At 40.9% G+C, this 18,794-nt stretch overlaps 1 protein-coding gene across 1 annotated transcript in view; it reads right to left on the bottom strand.

Moving 5' to 3' along the window:
* The window catches only part of ALS2 (alsin Rho guanine nucleotide exchange factor ALS2), a 116,179-nt gene that overhangs the window by 1,688 nt on the left and 95,697 nt on the right, over nt 1–18,794 (bottom strand). Inside the window, exons 23-34 of the mRNA XM_040357239.1 lie at nt 16,282–16,393; nt 15,159–15,236; nt 14,948–15,081; nt 12,522–12,686; nt 11,008–11,125; nt 10,465–10,622; nt 8,842–8,970; nt 8,278–8,454; nt 4,337–4,382; nt 4,125–4,186; nt 2,443–2,592; nt 2,246–2,342 (exon numbers count right to left, since the gene is read on the bottom strand). Of these exons, the coding sequence (XP_040213173.1) occupies nt 2,246–2,342; nt 2,443–2,592; nt 4,125–4,186; nt 4,337–4,382; nt 8,278–8,454; nt 8,842–8,970; nt 10,465–10,622; nt 11,008–11,125; nt 12,522–12,686; nt 14,948–15,081; nt 15,159–15,236; nt 16,282–16,393 (1,426 nt within the window). The remainder of the gene's footprint in view (nt 1–2,245; nt 2,343–2,442; nt 2,593–4,124; nt 4,187–4,336; nt 4,383–8,277; nt 8,455–8,841; nt 8,971–10,464; nt 10,623–11,007; nt 11,126–12,521; nt 12,687–14,947; nt 15,082–15,158; nt 15,237–16,281; nt 16,394–18,794) is intronic.

Below are 18,794 nucleotides of genomic sequence, written 5' to 3'. Positions count from 1 at the left end.
ATATAGGAAAGATCATATCATCTGTCCTGTCCTGTATACAGCTATATACACCCATCTTCCTTCCTGTATTCCTCCATCATCACTGACTGTAGATATACATCATCTGTCCTGTATATAGAGCTGTATATACCCACCTTCCTTCCTCTATATACCAATACCATCCACCCCTTCTATATACACATACTGTACACACTATGTACTGTACATTTGATCAGCACAGTGAGGCTGCATATCATGGACACATGCCTGCGCTTTATGGGATAATGACTAAGCCCCTCCCCTTCATGACATTGTCAAAGAAGCGGAGCATAGGTGACCGTAAAATGATGCCCCCCCCTGGAAAAAGTTCAGCGGACGCCCATGAGTGGTTGTAAAGGGTTTACAACCACTTTAAAGCAGTACAGCCAACGCTCATTTGGTTGTACTTCTCCTGTGGATCCACCCAGGAGCCTTGACAAGCACCTGGCTCAGCCTCTCAGCGAGCTGCTGAGAGTCTGCAAAAGTCGCTCCCACGGGGGGCAGAGCAGATAGTCACTAGCTCTCTGCTCGGCAGGGAGAACTGAGTGATCACCGGTGTTTGATCACTCAGTTCTCACCCTTAGAGACAGCGGGCGACAAATGCAGCATTGCATCGACGTCGACGCTACATCCACCTAGGAAAGTAGGATTTAAAAAAAAAAAAAAAAAATCAAACCCATACTTCTCTTTTAACAAAAGACAGTGAAAAATTACTTCACACAATCCTTTTACCATTCCCAATCATAAAAACGTACACACAATCGATATATACTGTATGTATAAGAATTTACATATCATAGACAAGCAGTAAAAACTCTTTAAAATAATCCTTCATTCAACTTCAAAAAGTTCACAGTAGGGACACAAATTTTTGTTCCCAATTTACTTTATTGCTACAGCCCTCTAGACACATACAACAGATGTTTACAAACCCAACTTCAGAAACGGTTGTCATCTTTAAGAATTATTTCACAGGGTGGGCAGCTAGAGGTCAGGGCTAACATTTTTTAACCAGTTTAATACCAGGCACCCCCCCCCCCCCCCTCCTGGCCAGGCTAATTTTTAGCTGTCACAATTTGAATGACAATTGCGCGGTCATGCAGCATTGTACCCAACAAAATTGTACCCAAACAATTTCTATAATTTTCTTCCCGCAAATATAGCTTTCTTTTGGTGGTATTTGATCACCACTGTTTTTTTTATTTTTGCTAAACAAACTAAAAAACATTTTTGAAAAACAAAAGTTTTTCTTTGTTTCTGTTCTAAAATGTTTGTTGTCTCCTTCCTTGCCAGTGTCATTTACACAGTAATGCGTGCATTTTTATAGCACTGATCGCTGGAGAAATGACAATGGTCCCAAAATAGTGCCAAAAGTGTCCGATGTGTCGCAGTCACGCTAAAAATCACAGATCGCCGCCATTATTAGTAAAAAAAAAAAAAAAAAAAAAAAAAAAACATAAAAATGCCATATATCTATCCCCTATTTTGTAGACGTTATAACTTTCAAAATTCAAAAATCAATATACACTTATTGTGATTTTATTTTACCAAAAATATGTAGAAAAATACATATTGGCCCAAACTGAGGATTTTTTTTTAAATTTTTTGGGGGGGGATATTCATTATAGCAAAAAGTAAAAAATAGTGATTTTTTTTTTCTAAATTGTCTCTCTTTTTTGTTTATAGTGCAAAAAATGTAAATAAATGCAGGTGAATAAATAAATAAATGAGGTGATCAAATAACAACAAAATAAAGCTCTTTTTGTTGGAAAAAAATGATGTCAATTTTGTTTGGGTGCAACGTCCCACGACAGCGCAATTGTCAGTTAAAGCGACGCAGTGCCGTATCACAAAAAGTGCTCTGGTCAGGAAGGGGGTAAATCCTTCCAGGGCTGAAGTGGTTAAAGGTTAATTAAAATAAACGTGCTCTTGCTGATGCTTTGTCTTCTTCGCAGTTTGTCTTCTTCTTGCAGTTTTTACCAATTCACTCCCACATATCCCCATTCCTCTCTTTCTCATCTATAACCCTATTCCATAATTCTTTCAATTTTAACATGTAAAGCCAAAACTTTTTGGGTATGTATACCCATGCATTTTATTTTTTATTGGCAAAACGTACCTTCACTTTTAGGATTTCCGGCTTAATTTTGAGAATACAGCATATGTATTTTTTACACAATATGCATAGAAAAGACAATCACATGCATGAATACAGTTGTTCGCTCACCTTTAGTGTGGTAAACATTATCCCTTGTTCTCCATGTTGCAGATATGGATCCATGAGATCTTCTATTAGATGGACTTCGGATCCCAGATTTCGTATTCTGTGCACATTATAAAGAGGGACAATGAGAACTTTAGCTGCCAATATCTTTTTATAACAGAATCAGGCACACATGTGGACTAATAGACATTACAACTGACCTGGCTCTCAGAACTACATAAAGGAATACAGGGAACAGCTCATCCATGGACCACAGGAAGCCTTTCTCGAGGGCCTCTTGAGCTTCCTGTGTGATTTCCTCAAAGGTTTGTTGAATGACCTTGAGTTTATCGGATGGTGTGAATGTAGTGCTGAGGAAAAACAAAAGTTCAAACTATAATAATATAACAGTCAAATTCAAGTACAATTTCAAACCAATAAAATAAAATAAATCTACATGTAGGCATTGGTCTACGTAACCAGTAGAATGTATGTATCTGTTTCTTTGGCCTCAGTGCTCATTTTGGAGAGGGCAGAGAACCATTTGGACAGGAACTTATAAAGAAAAAACCTTAAAAGAAAAAAATAACTCACCTGCCCCTTTTTTTTTTATATTCACCACTTACCTGTCAGCAGTGTCCTCAATTCAGATATTCACCTGCCCAGCAGACCCAGTGTTGTCCTGCTATGATCAGGTGAAGCAGCCTGGGTTCTCAGCTGCCATTATGGTCCTCAATGGTCAGCGGAAGCTGCCTGCCTCTTTCAGGTCCAAGCAGCCAGCCGCTGATGTGTGCCAGCTCCACCCTCCAGATGCTGCGAGTCCCTACTCCTGTAGGCATAGCATTCTAGGGGGAGGAGGCATGTGTCATTCTGGCCCAGGCAAGGGGGTAGGAGGGAGCATGGGGGATTTGCTGGGCCTGGAAAATTTTAAATGTAAAAAAAAAAAAAAAAAAAAAAAAAAAAACACGAGGGCTGTATATTGTAGAGTTGGGAGGGGTGAAGGTCCGCTTTAAACTAGGTTGGTAAGATTTTGTAGACAAATTCCTAATTTAGACTGTGCAATGACACGTCATACAAATAAAAGTAAATATGTTCTCTTGCCTACACTGCCCCACTGGCAGCTCATACTTCCCTTTAGACTCCATTTTCCTGGCCCGAGTAAAATGCAGAAACACTTTTTAAAGCGGAGGTCCGGTTTAAAAAAAAAAAAATAATTAAAAGTCAGCAGCTACTAACATTGTAGCTGCTGACTTTTAATAAGGAGACTTACCTGTCCAGGGTGCCTGCGATGACGGCAGCCGAAGCCGAGCAAACGCTCGGGTCTCGGCTGCCCCGCTGCCATCCATCCTCGGTGAGGGAATCAGGAAGTGAAGCCTTGCGGCTTCACTGCCGATTCTGTACTGCGCAGGCGCGAGAAGACACCACGCTCCCCCATTCCACAGGAGGCAGCTGAGGAGCAGAAGAAAGAAGATGGGCTGCGGATCAGGAAGTGGCAGATTAGGACGATCTGCCCAGGCATTTCAGGTATGTATAAAAAAATTGCAGCATTTTAGATTTTAATTTTTTTTCCTTGGTGGAGCTCCGCTTTAAGCTCCAAATTGCAAATTAGGGTTAACACAGGACTGAGGGCTCTCTCCTAGATAGTGCTAGGTGCCTGAGCAGTGAATCATCAATCTACAGAACTGGCACATGGGAGGGAGCGAATCACATACACCCCCCCCCCCCATACCTTATCCTTTTCTCTTATCTGCCAAACCTGTCATTAATGTGGTTCTACAGGCAGAGATTTTTTATTTCTTTTACACCAATTCTCTGCATTAAGGTAAAAAGCCTTCTGCAAGAAATAGCCTTACTATTGATCTTGGTTATACAAAAGCATGACGTAATAGCAATGTACTAATACCTTATCTGTTGTAGACATTCCACTGCAGAGGAAAAACAAGAATCTTTAGTGCTTGGCAGCACCTACAAAGAAGTAAACAAAGTGTCATAATATGCCTAATGGTAATTAGTTACACAAGTCTAGTTAAATGTGATGCTAAATGACTAAAAAGCCACTAGGATGAGTGGAATAGCCAGGGAATACTTTGTTACCCCCCCTATTACATTTCTTACCTTTTTGTTTTCACCCAAAAAATTTATGATGGTTGGCCAAAATTTCCTACAGAGAAAAGAAAGATGTAATAACAAACGAGCTAAAAATTGTTTTTATTCCAACACAGCCATTATCAAAATGTTTAACATGGAGCAATCCTTGAATTAACTTTACGGGCTCAGGGAAGCCCTGCTAATAGTTAGTAAATGTTCAGCACTTTATCATTAAGCCAGCCAAAGATGGATCGAATCTTGGCCCGGTACAGCAGGGACTGGCCGCGATTCAATCCATCTAAGGGCAGGCGGATTGCGCCCAAATTGAACGATGGATTTTGACCAGCATGTCAGATATTTACCATGTGATTACTGACAGCGGCTAGAGCTTCTAGCTGTAATCACTGTGTTCTCCTGGCAGGGACAGCTCCCTGCATTCCTCCGCCAAAACACAATAGCTACATGGAAAGGACTCCCCCCAACACAGACTTTGTTGATGGAGGAATCCAGCAATTTTCAAATCGCATAATCCATTGTCACCTTTAGTGTGATAGTCACTGGGGAGTATGCTTCTTACATTTGTGGTCATTGGGAATAATCCCTCCTTACAGCAAGCTAAAATGATTATTGCTACCAGTGGTTACTTATCCGAGTGGCAGAAGTTGCTTATTGCTCATGGAACCCCAAGCAATCACTGGAAGAACCCTATGGTTCCACACCACCCTGGTAGAGAAAGGCTGGTCCAACATCTTCCAAATCAACCAATCTGAACCAGGGCTCCATGTAACCCTAGGGTTTCTCCTGATGTTGCTAGGCATTCCTTGAGTGCAGTGAGCAATGGCAAATTGTTTTTCAGCCAAGAGGCAATTTTCCATTGACCACCTGCATAATGGGTTACATCTACATAGTGTTAGGGCATGCCCCAATTTTTTTTCCAAAAGAGTTTTATTTGAGATTTTACAGATGCAATTACATCCTATATAACCATTAAGCATGAATAAGTGCGGACACAGCCGCTAAGAAGTGTAAATAACAGAACAGGCATCAAAGGTTAATACAAATCCTGCATAAAACCATTAACCGGATGTAAATGTGGGCAAAATCGCCCTCCAAGTCATAACGCTGAATGTCACATTTGCCCTCATAAGTTCATGCATCCACAACAAAATAAAGTTCAAGGATAAACAAAACTCGTATCCGTAAATAAGTCTGAGTCTCAGCGTATCGTAGAATATATAAAAACACGAAGAACATCTTATTCCTACACTACCAGGGCTAGCACCCTAATGGGCTGGTATCAGCTCATGGTAAGTAAATCTAACTTAATCCATACACTCGTAAGAGATATCTTACTAGTACAGGGGAGGGGGAAGGGATTGTCAGGGAAGAAGAGGGGAGCCTGCCACAGCTCTGTTAGGGTATGACCAACAGGGAATCGCGGATAGCATCTTCAGGGCCTAATACACTTGTATTCGTCAGTGGAAGCAAAGTGAGTCCAGCAGGCCCACGTTCCAGAGAACCTAGAAGGGGTATCGTTCGCCTGGTGGATCAGTTCCTCCATCTCCATCTTTTGAATACGCTTGAACCAATCCGATACAGACACAGGGTTGGGAGATGGCCACATGCCCCAAATTTTCACTTCATAGGTTTCTTTTTTGTTCTCATTAGTCATACCCTTTTTATGATTATTACTGAAAATTATTTAGTTATATACAGCAGGTGGGTCTTAAAAGGGGTTGTAAAGGTTCGTTTTTTATTTTCTAAATAGGTTTCATTAAGCTACTGCATTATTGGTTCACTTACCTCTTCCTTTGATTTCCCTTCTAAATGTTTTTCTGTCTTTGTCTAAATTTCTCACTTCCTGTTCCTCCTCAGTATGCTTGCCCCCATCATTCGAGCCGTTCTGGCTGGGGGTTTAGTCAGCGTGCTTACCCCCCTCCCTTGGGACTACATCCCTGTAGGGAGACTCTGAACACAGCGTCTCCCCGCAGGGATGTAAACTGAAATATATATTAACAAAAAAAAACAGAAGGCTGACGCTGCGCTAGCGTGAAATATTGACAGTGAAAAAAGTGAACTGTAAGCTGCTAGCACTAAAAAGTTGTGTACAACAACTCAATAAAACATGGAAAAAACAAAAGGAACGCCTATTTACGCCTATTTACGTCCACAGAATGGCACGTACAGGCAGATGGGCGTATATATACGTCCCTGCCTTCTAGTGGGTCGGGGGTCTGATCGGGACCCCCTCCGCTGCGTGCGGCTTACCTCGGGGAGCGATCCGGGACGACGGCGTGGCGGCTATTCGTTTATAGCCACTCCGTCGCGATCGCTCCCCGGAGCTGAAGAACGGGGAGAGCTGTATGTAAACACGGCTTCCCCGTGCTTCACTGTGGCGGCTGCATCGATCGAGTGATCCCTTTTATAGGGAGACTCGATCGATGACGTCAGTCCTACAGCCACACCCCCCTACAGTTGTAAACACACACTAGGTGAACCCTGACTCCTACAGCGCCCCATGTGGTTAACTTCCAAACTGCAACTGTCATTTTCACAATAAACAATGCAATCTAAATGCATTTTTTGCTGTGAAAATGACAATGGTCCCAAAAATGTGTCAAAATTGTCCGAAGTGTCCGCCATAATGTCGCAGTCACGAAAAAAATCGCTGATCGCCGCCAATAGTAGTAAAAAAAAAAATTAATAAAAATGCAATAAAACTATCCCCTATTTTGTAGATGCTATAAATTTTGCGCAAACCAATCGATAAACACTTATTGTGATTTTTTTTACCAAAAATAGGTAGAAGAATACGTATCGGCCTAAACTGAGGAAAAAAACATTTTTTATATATGTTTTTGGGGGATATTTATTATAGCAAAAAGTAAAAAATATAGAATTTTTTTCAAAATTGTCGCTCTATTTTTGTTTATAGCGTAAAAAATAAAAACCGCAGAGGTGATCAAATACCACCAAAAGAAAGCTCTATTTGGGGGGAAAAAAGGACGCCAATTTTGTTTGGGAGCCACGTCGCACGACCGCGCAATTGTCTGTTAAAGCGACGCAGTGCCGAATCGCAAAACCTGGCCTGGGCATTTAGCAACAAAATGGTCCGGGGCTTGAGTGGTTAATAAGTAATGCACTTACAATTGGTTGATAAGGATATAGCATAAAAAGTGCTGAAGAGCCGTAGTCTCTCCACTCCGATGCCTCTCGCTACTCGGACGAAAACACCGCCGACGTTCAGGACGGAAAGCGATGACGTCACGTTCCGTCCTGAACGTCGGCGGTGTTTTCGTCCGAGTAGCGAGAGGCATCAGAGTGGAGAGACTACGGCTCTTCAGCACTTTTTATGCTATATCCTTATCAACCAATTGTAAGTGCATTACTTATTAAAACCCTGTTCTTTTGACATACATAATACGCTATGTGAGTCCTTTCTTCTCTATCGTTTATGTATTTATCTCGGACCCATTGCTTTGATCATTACACGGATTGGTTCCAGGGAGACCTGACTTCCCTATGCTCCATTAGACTGATGCAAAACAGTCTCTCCTTTTGGTAAGCAGGCAGTCTTAATTCACATGTGCGGTGTGAAGATTCATTCTAATTACCAGAAAATTGGAGTTCACTTGATCACCTTTCTTGGCAGCAGTTTTCATCACAAGTTTTAATGCTGGACTTTCCTCATTTAACCCTTCATCACTGAGTGGCTTTTTGGAGATTTTTCTTCCTTATCACACTGAACTTTTTCTTTTTTTCTTGCTCTCTTTATTTATTTAGGAAGAGCTTGTATTTATATATATATATATATATTCTCATGAACCATATATTATTTATCATTCACTAGCGCTGCATTTCCTTTTGTTTTTTCCATAAAATATATATTGCCACAGCAAGATTCTGTGTTGATGAATTAAAATGTTATCGATTTGCAGCATCAAGGCTGGTTAGCTGGGTTCACTTACTCTTGTACGCCTAAGAAGGCAAGAAGTGACGTGTCTGGTTGCTTGTTCAGTCTCAGGACACACTCCCAGTAGGTGTCTTCTTCCTTTTCATGCTCCAAAGCATAAAGCATAAACAATGGAGGGTAGAGTCTAGGTAGCAGCACAGGCAGCAGCAGTCCTGAACTAGTCACCACATATCTGCAAGGCAAAAATAAAATTCCTTTAACATCACATGGTGGATTTAATCCTTCATATACTATCAAACCCAAGCAAAATTGTAAAAGATTTGCCCATTTTTTTGGGGATTGACTGTTTAAAAGGTAGGGTGGAAGTTTTTATCGTTTAATGAAAAGAATTCTGAAATACTCATACATGCGAGAGAATGCAATGTTACCATGCCAACCAAATGATCTTTTTGCAGAAGTGTAATAAAACTGCAATATCTTTTTGATCACAATTTGGGTTTTTTGTTTTGTTTATGAAAATTGGTGTATATTTCAAGGACTTTAACCAGATTTAAAAAAGAAACCATAAGCAAAATCATTCTGAATTACCACATACAGTATTTTAGTATTTATATTTTACCCTGGTTCAGGAGATTCAGACCCAGACCCTGCTCTTCCATTACATATATGGGGCTTGTCTGGATTTTCTTTGAAAATAGTCAATGCCTGAATTGTGCTGCCTTCTTCAGGGAGATCAGGAAACAGAAACCTGAAACACAACAGAAGAATGACATACCTTAAATATTTTTCATACATCTCTAGTGCCTAGGTAGGTATGGCAGATAGAAGCTATATGCTGTTTTCCAGCCATGGGCATCACGATTATTTTCAGCTTTAAAGACGATATAAACCCAATCACTAAAATCCAATATAACCTTTAACATGTTAATGTAGTTCCAAAAGTTGCACCCCTTGCTCCCATTTATTACAGCCTTCACAAGTAATTAGGTCTACTGAAACATATTTATTGTTCATTAAATGGGCTGAAAATAATAGAAAACATCTTTGTTTAAAGCGGTGGTTCACCCTCCTTAACAACAGTATAGCATTAAATTCGGCATAGTAGCGCGAGCTACAGTATGCCTGTCTGTATTTTTTTATCCCCGTACTCACAGTGCTATTGTACATTGAAGATTCCGTCTGCCGCGGGGAATGGGCGTTCCTATGGAGAGGGAGGATGATTGACGGCCGGCTCTGGCACGTCACGCTCCCCGAAGACAGCCGGAGTAGGTCTCGGCTCTTCACGGCGCCTGCGCACAGGCTATGCGCAGGCGCCGTGAAGAGCCAAGCCTATTTCGGCTATTTCCAGAGAAGCGTGACGTGCCAGGGCCGGCCGTCAATCACCTTCTCTCTCCATAGGAATGCCCATTCCCCGGAATCTTCAATGTACAATAGCACTGTGAGTACGGGGATAAAAAAATACAGACAGGCATACTGTAGCTCGCGCTACTATGCCGAATTTAATGCTAGAGGGAAATTTTTTTTTTTTTTTTTTTATATAGGGTGAACCCCCGCTTTAAGATGCATAGCAAAGCATAAAGGTTATTCTGCAAGGCACAAAAGAAAAAGTTAGGCAACACACAGCAAACAATCAAACGTATAATGCCATAACTTTAAAAAAAAAACACATCTGGTTGCTTGCTACAGGTTTTTGCACTAACCGATTTAAAAAGAGATGTTTTTTTACTTAAAAAAAAAAAAAATCAAACTAACCTAGCAGCACTGCAGCATCAGTCGCCCCCTGCCAGCTCTAAGACAAGCGATCAAACTCTGCCGATCGATCAGTTCTCAGTGCTCCATGAGCAGAGAGCTGGTGACTGTCAGTCACCAATGTCTGGCTGTACCCAAATCCTCCCGCCCCCCCGGTCTTACTTTAGCGCTGAGCTGTGGAGGGGGCAGATACGGCTGGCTCAGGTTCTCAGCAGCTTAATGAGATGATGAGCCAGGTGCCGATCCAGGATTCTGGGTGGATCCCAACCATATGGTCGCAAACGTTCTCCAGCCTGGACCGGCTCTAAGATGTCAGCTGACAACGGGCTTCAAGAGTTCAGAATAAACTGCACTCCTGTAAACCACAGGAGAAGTACAGCCAAACAAGCTTTGGCTGTACTTCTACTTTAACTTGAAAATGGTACAAAGAAAGAAGCTGATAAAAAGAAGATACGCTTATCTGGGCAATATGCAACAATACAGAATGCCTCACCTCACCAACTGAAAAATACGCTCCAGATAGGATTTGATTTCTCTCACTGCTTCTTTTAGGAGTCTTCTGTTGGCTCCTACACCCACATAAGTCATTCTGTATACAGCTACAAGGGTCTCCATAAGCCGTCCCAGTTGATGCATTGGTGTTTCACAAGCCTAAGAAAAGCAAACAGGTTGTCATAGTCAGCTGCACATACACAATATATGTGTTCTGTTTAAAACATACTATTCGTATTATAGAAGTCAGCAAAGTCAAAAGATGCACCATATAAATTTAGTAATTTACACTAGCAGCTCAGGCCTTGCAAATTCTGGGTTTTAACTCTGGACCCTAACTGATTTTCAGGACACCTAAAGGGTTAGGCACATAATTAATATATCATGAGCTGCTGAATGGGTGATGTTCCTGTATTTTTATTTGGCTTTCAATTATACTTTTGTCAAATACCAGTAATAGTCTAATTATTTATGCAACTATCTACTAATATAAAAATTGTGTCTCATCCACTGGCCATACTAAAGCAACTTAAAAATGATTTACATTTATTAAATATGTCTTGATGTTCTCGTATTTCTCCATAGTAAAGGAACCATTGTGCTGAGGAATTCGCTCCAAACTCTCAAGTGTCTGTGTGTGGGATCGGGTCAGCGGTTCTGGGCTGTGAATACAAAGATTACATTCATTGGTCAGATCATTGGGGACATCTTGTGCACAATGTCAATCCACTATCACACCTCATCAATCTGTATAAGGCTTCAATCACACAGGGTGTACTACGGGGGTGTTCGATAGATTCATATAATGAATGACAAGATTTTCCTAAAGGTGGTTCTAAAATCACACATTGAACACATTTCTTAGTACTCACGTTGGGGAAAGGCAAGCAGCACGAAAATCTGCAGGCAATGATTTTTGTGGCTCCCAAGTGCTGGTGCAGCCCCTTTCACCCCCCCCCCCCCCAATACCAAATGCCATTCCAACAGCATTAATGTTCATTTAAATTCAATATGGGGGGGGGGGGGTTTAAGGTGGGTAACAAACACCGCCTCTGATCAGCAATAGAGGGGGGAGAGGGGTTTAAAGGCACCGCACTGACCATCAATGGGGGCTGTGGTTAAATAGCACTACTACTGAGCACCAAAACCGGGGAAAGGGGAGGGGAGTGGGGTTAACAGTAATATCACTGACGGACGATTTTGGGGGAGATTAATAGTTCTGCCATTGCACCAATGCTGGGGACTTTATTGAAACCAACCAACTTTCTCTACAGTGTGCAATGGAATAGGTTGTAAAAAAATGCAGCAGGAACTTTTCAGACGTTAAGATGCATTACAGCCCATTCATTTTAATAAGCCAACTAAATTTGATGCAATGCACCTCAATGAGCAATAATACGCTGCTTTTGTGTGGCCCTCTTGTCGGTGGCCCACACATAAGGCCATCTATAGTTTTCAAGTTAACCATTATTGCTTCAATCCAATCACCATGGCATGACTGTCCAAGAACATGAGCGCAGGTAAGAAAGTTTGTGAACCCACCCTTTCCATTTACATAATCCCCCACTGCATAATCCATGGTGATTGGATTAAGATGACTGAGACCTGCATGACTATAAATGTTGGTGTATGTTCCAGACACTCACTAGAACTGAAGATACGTCAACATTACAGAACAAGTCAAGTAGAACGTAACCAACTACTACTAGGTATACAACGACCTGGATAAATCTAAATCTTCAAATCATAATGTATTTCCTGCATTCACTGCACTCCTCTGCAGGAAAAAAAAAAGGAACACAGATTGGGGATTAGGAGTTCTTAGAACATCAGGTAACCTGCAACCATGTGATTTTATATAATAAAGCAATACGTTTTTCTCATACAAGCCCCCCTTTGGTAGGCTGTGCCCCTGTGTGTATTATAGGTCAAACATTTATGTGAGTGTATGTATTAAAAAAAAGAAAAAAAAGCCAGACAATAAAACACAATGCTCTAACAGAGCGCTATACAATAAGTACACATTTGATAAACTATGATTTTGGAACATGAACAGACCTTCCCTTTTGCTGTCGCTTCTTAGCAGTAATAACCACAGCAATGTTGTCCCAGGCCTTCTTTGGATCTCCTTTTCCAGGAATCTCACAACCAAGCTGCTGCCAGCACTCCTCAAAAACAGCTTTCCATTTCTCATCAGCTGGGACTGAAAGCCGGCCCAGTTTTCTGTAAGGGGGAATATGGTTAAAAACCACAGTTATTTTTACTGCATTTTAAGCCAGTGAGGATTTTATGATTAGAGAACTCTATTTGGTGTCAAAAGTAATATTACTTTATTACCATTTAGTCTGAAAACAAATTAGCACCTCTAAACATTATGTTGAAATTTTTATATTTAGAAGAAAGAATAAACAATTAGTGGGTAGGTGAGAGAAAGGATAGGACTGGCTGGTTCATACAGAATGGCTGCTTTATCACAATGTGTAACTTTCCCTTATCCCATGGTGCCTATACTTACTGAAAGAACCCCATTGGCCATTAAGGAGAATACATTTCCATGGGGGCAGAGGCAGAAGTGGGTGGTTCATCACTGAGTGCAATCACCCGCCCCCCCATGAAGTTAGGAAAAAGGCATGAGCTGGCAGTTATGTACAGTGTGTTATCACCTTTCTTCCATTGAGGGAAGACCAAGGATTAGATAGTTAATGACAACATACAGTACATTCAACCTGAATGGGAAGATGTATGGGTGAGCGGTTTAACAAAGCATGCAAGTGAACTCCACTTTTCCTGGTTTTAAACAGTAATCATGCATATGCCATATTTCCTATTTGTTTTGTTAACTTTTACATATAAAAGAAAAAAAAATGTAAATACCATATTAAATTCAGCTCATTCAGACAAAAAAAACTTTGACAGTACGAGATCTAGGGTTATATTTCTGCATATAGGGGAAATATACACTGGGCACATAGAAAACTGAAGGACAGCCCCTTGAGACTATAACCTCTCCCACACCTGCTCAGCAGTAGCAAGCATACAGTCGAATCAGCGCAACAAGACAAAAAAATTAAAATGAAGGGGAAACCAAAGGCATTAAATAACCCCTATCAGAAACTCTCAACCAATGCTAGCATCTGCAAAGACATACTGTACATCCACCTTGCAAAACTTAAAGAATGTATGTGCAGCCTTACAGGCTGGATTACAAAAAAAACTCAGAATGCACTCACTAGCCTAGTGGAGTGGGCTTTAAAAGGGAAAGGAGGCACTTTATCGTGCAGCTTATAGGTCTGTACAATTACCTGCAAAATTACCTGGAAATAGTAGCTCTGGAATAAATAACCTCTTTTGAGGCCATCCGAAAAAAAAAAGGGGTCGGTGTAAAAGAATAATAGCAAGGTAAACCCTGTCGGCCCTAGACACATCTAGGCAATAGAAAAAGATCTAGTTTGAGTAAGTCCACTCCATCCACAAGTAAAATAACATTTGCATTATGGTAAGAAAAAACAAAGACCACTATGCACAAAAGGGAAATGCTTAGCCTTAAAACAACCTGGTCGATGCAATTACGCTCCTGGAACTGCTGATCCATGCCGGCTTGGTGATTTTACTGTTTATGCGCATTCGCTTTACATGTCTGTAAGTGCACTTTTATATTCAAATAAATACGCTGGAGGTTTTATTGCACTATGGAGAAGCATGTTTTTGTTCTTTCCACATGAATATCCTGCTACTAGAGTCCTGGTATGTTTACCCATTGGTGCTACCCAAGGAGCCGAGATTGCGGTCTGGGAAGTGTATTGGCCATTTTGAGTGACCATACGTGCTTTATATGACTTCTCTTGTAATAAGAGGGTCATGGGTATTTGGTGAGCAGATACTCCTACTGCACTTTGGGTGGTGGTAAATGTTGGTGACACCTCTGGACTGGAACAGGTGAAACTGGATTTACTTTAATGGACTATTGCTGGACCTTTACTTATTATGAATTTTAAGTGCACTATATTATTACTTTATGCTATATACACATATTGCAGTTTTTTATGTTTACCTGGAAATGAATGCAACATGCTATGAAAGCTGAACTTATCCCTTAATGAACTGGGTAAACCCGCACTCCTTAGCTAACCAGCTAGACTTCCAGGTTTTCCAATATCGGGCCTAAATCTACCAGTAGCTGTCGATTGTGAACAAATTTTTTTCCATTATTCTTACACTAGATGAAACCGAGCTGGTGTGGGAGGAGTTAATGCCTCAAGGAGGCTCACATTTCGTTTTCTATGTGCCTATTGTCCTATGTGCCTATTTTTTCTGTAGGCAGCAGTATACCCCTAGTTTTCTTACTAGCAAGCTACAATTTAAAATTGTTAAAAAGATAAAACCCCCCACGTATTGCATTATCTTCATCTTCTGGCTCTAATGAATTAACCAGCATTTTGAGTGTTTTTATTTTAAAGCATGGAGAAAACCTTGGTGAGACTTACAGGGTCTTGGTTTCTTCCTTTTCCCCTTCATATATGCTTGGCTTTATGTATGTGCCACTGACTTTGATTCCAGATCCCCACTCTCCACTAAAGACACCCTCGATACAGTCGCCATTGGACATTCGGAGCACTCCCTAAAATAAACATATATCAAGTGTTCACAAAAGTTTTTCAAATAACACTTGGTGCACAATAGCAAAACAGGACTGACCTTTCCATTCAGTGTCCAGTCATCTGAGAATTCTCCTTCGTAAACAGTGTCATCTTCAGATATCAGAACTCCACATCCCTACATCAAAAGACATATAAACTTATGGGTTCCATCAAAGCATCTCATAATAGTAAAAAGGAGAATCTCATTTGCAATGGGGAGACTGACTTCTGTCCACCATCAGAGATACATAGTAGGAAATCCTTTCACCAAATCAGAGGTCCACACTAGCACAAAGCCGTTTCAAAAAGAGCTTGTATACATATATTTACATAAAGAACTGCTTTTATTTCCACACAAATCAGTTGAAATTCAAGGCAGATATCAAATTCTAGGTAAATGTGTCTGAAAACATACTATATTTGCCCATCAACACAATCCCTTAGGGCTGGTTCACAACAGTTTCAGTCCAGTGCAGTCTTTATTCTGCATCATAAACACATCGGATAGCATTTAACATTGATTCCAATGGCCCTAGTTCACACCACTGCAGTGAATTCCAGTGCAGTCAACAAACATGTTGCATTCTTTCTGGTATGGAACGAAACTGGAATGGCAAAAACGATGAAGATAAAAAAAAAAGAAAAAAAAAAAGGAGGGGTAAAAATGCATTCCAACACATAAAAAAATGCACAGAATGCATCAAAAATGTGCATGCAGAAATGCACCTGGAATGCAGAAATTGTGGTTTGAACCAGCCCTCAGAGATGTAAAAATATAAGGGTAGAACGGATAAATATTAAAGGAAATGGTAATAGATTCCCTTTTTTTAGCACATCCTGTTTGCCACCAATACTCACCTTCTGCAAGCTTTCTGCTACCCAAAGTACAATTGGTACACATACATAGTAATAATAATAGCACTACAGCTAGCACTCTTGCCATCATGGGTTTCCCCAGCAATCCATAAATATAATAAAGAATGAATTAGCGAAGGACTGATGTGAGGAGCAGTGTTCTTTAAAGAATACAATGTAATATATTATTGCTATAATAATGAGTTAAATAGATAAACATTGTTGAAAAATTAGCTACGACCGACTTACTGGCTGGTTACTGTGCCCCAATAACTTTGCAAAAGTTAAACACGGATAAATAATAACAGGCTACACAGGTAACTCACCATCATTTTGTTTGTACTAAATGCTCCTTCATAGTATAATCCAAACTGAGTCACCACAAGCCCATTGCCTTGTCGGAAGTCATCTTGCCACATCCCCATGTATTTTTCTCCTCTAGAAAAAAAAACACGAATATTTGGATTTATGCAACAATACAAACAATTCAGTGTAAGGAACCATGAATGGTAAATCTGAAATTCATAATTTAGCTAGATCTTTTAACAAAACTTACCACAGAATGCAGCGTTAAAGCGTTTGTAAAGGTTCTTTTTTTCTTAAAATAACAAAACATGTTATACTTGCCTTCTCTGTACAGTGGTTTTGCACAAAGCAGCCCCGATCCTCTTTTCGGGTTCCCTGCTGGCAATACTGGTCCCTCCCCCCTGCTGAGTGCCCCCAATAGCAAGCTGCTTGCTCTGGCGGGCACTCATGCATGCTTCCTTCCGAGCCACCTCTGTGTGTCTACGAGATACAGAGCGTGGCTCTGCCCCCCCGCTCCCTCTTCACTGGCTGCGATTGAGCCAATGGCTTCAGCTGCTGTGTTTCAGCCAATAAGGAGGGAGAGACCCAGTAGAGCTTCTGTTGTGGTGCATGTCCTGGATTCAGGCTCAGGCGAGTATAAGGGGGCTGAGGGGAGGCCTGCGCACTGAAGGTTTTTTACCCTCATACATAGAGTGCATGAGAGTCAAAAACCTTCAGCCTTTAAAGCCACTTTAAGCCTAGTGCAAACAATTAGAAAATCAGGTGAAGGATCATTCGGATTTTTTCTGTGTATTTGTCCCATGTTGAAAACAAAAATGCCTACAATGGTATGAAAATTCTCGAATGACTGGACAACTTCATAGAAAAATTTGTAGGATTTTTTTCGTCTGAACAGTCTATATTGGCTCTGGGAAAAAAAAATGGGGGGGGGGGGGAGGGTTGGGAGAGAAGGGGAGGGGAATGGAAGAGCAGGGGACAGAAGGGACGGGAATGGATGAGCAGGGGAGGGGATTGGAAGAGCAGGGGAGGGGAATGGCAGAGGGAAGAGCATGGGAGAGGGAAGGACCAAAGAATGAGGAAGGGGAGGCATAATATAGATTTTCAACTATAAAAAAAAAAAAAAAAAAATGCAGCATCATATAAACTAGTTATTTGCAAACACTATAAAATTAGTCATGTATGCTCATCCATCCCTCTCCTAATTAGAAAGTATTCGAAACGGACATAAAAAACGGACATTGTAAAAACTACATTCTGCAAACTATAAATAAAAAAATATATAAAATTGTGAGAGTAAAAAGATTTTTTTTTTTTTTTTATTTAAACAAAGTGTAGCAGCAAACACAAAGTGAATTGACACACACACACACACACACACACACACACACACACACACACACACACACACACACACAGCCCTCACAATGGTTCGGATCTAATGAATTGGACACAGATCTGCTCCATACCATACTACACACACCCCCAACCCCCCAATCTCCATCAGACAATAGACGCTGTGGCCTGGATACAGATCTGCCATTTTCCATACATTCTTCAATTTGTACAACAAATCTGAACTTAATCCTTTCATATGTGAAGGTGAATCTACATATACACTTCCCCCCCCCCCCCCCCCCACACTGGCCTGGTAGATTTTTGTTCACCTTGTTTCTGTATATTGGCTGGATTACTTTATTTTTATTACAAATTTTATTATTGGAAGATCAAAATGTGAACAAAATATATCAGAGTCATCAACATTAGATATGAGGCAACGCACAACGATATGTACCAACAATGGAACCAAAGCTAAAAGAGAAAATAAATCAGCTAGAACATAGTATGTAACAGAATGTGAGGGCAATAAAGCATATGCCGATATACAGAGTCATATGCAAAATTGTGTTCCCAATTACTGTCATACAGATGCATAGTGTCATACAGGGTATGGTGGATTCGTTCTGAGAGAGTTTAATTATTTCCATTCTGGCCAACACTTGTGACCACGAAAGAGCTGTGGTGCGCCAGTTTAGTGCGTGTGAGAGCGTGTGAATCAATCTTGCACATGAAATGAGGAACATCTGGGATGGAGGTAAAACAGAGACACATTTGTACAGCAAGTGTACTATGATGACCTGCAATTGAAAAAGTCTTTAGGGCTGCTTGTTGCCAAATGGGCGAAGATATTTACTCCAAGAAATGTGGGTAAAAAAGAGCCTAAATCAGGACAGCCACGGTAACATTGAGGGGACAGTACCATATATACTTGAGTATAAGCTGACTTTTCCAGCACATTTTTTATGCTGGAAAAGCCCCCCTCAGCTCATACTTGAGTGAGGGTCTCCCGTTGTGTCAATCTTAACTGCAGTCGGCGGCCTTCCACGCCAACAAAGCCCTGCCTCCTCCTCATCCATGATAGATGGAACACTGATAACAATGCTGGGAAACTGAATCAATGTTCCGTCTGTCACGGACGACGACGAGGAGGAGATCAAAGGTACATGAGGCTGCAAATGGACACAGTGAGGCTGCA

This window comes from Rana temporaria, chromosome 6 (assembly GCF_905171775.1).
Source record: "Rana temporaria chromosome 6, aRanTem1.1, whole genome shotgun sequence".
NCBI lineage: Eukaryota > Metazoa > Chordata > Amphibia > Anura > Ranidae > Rana > Rana temporaria.
This window is presented reverse-complemented; position numbering and strand designations above follow the sequence as displayed.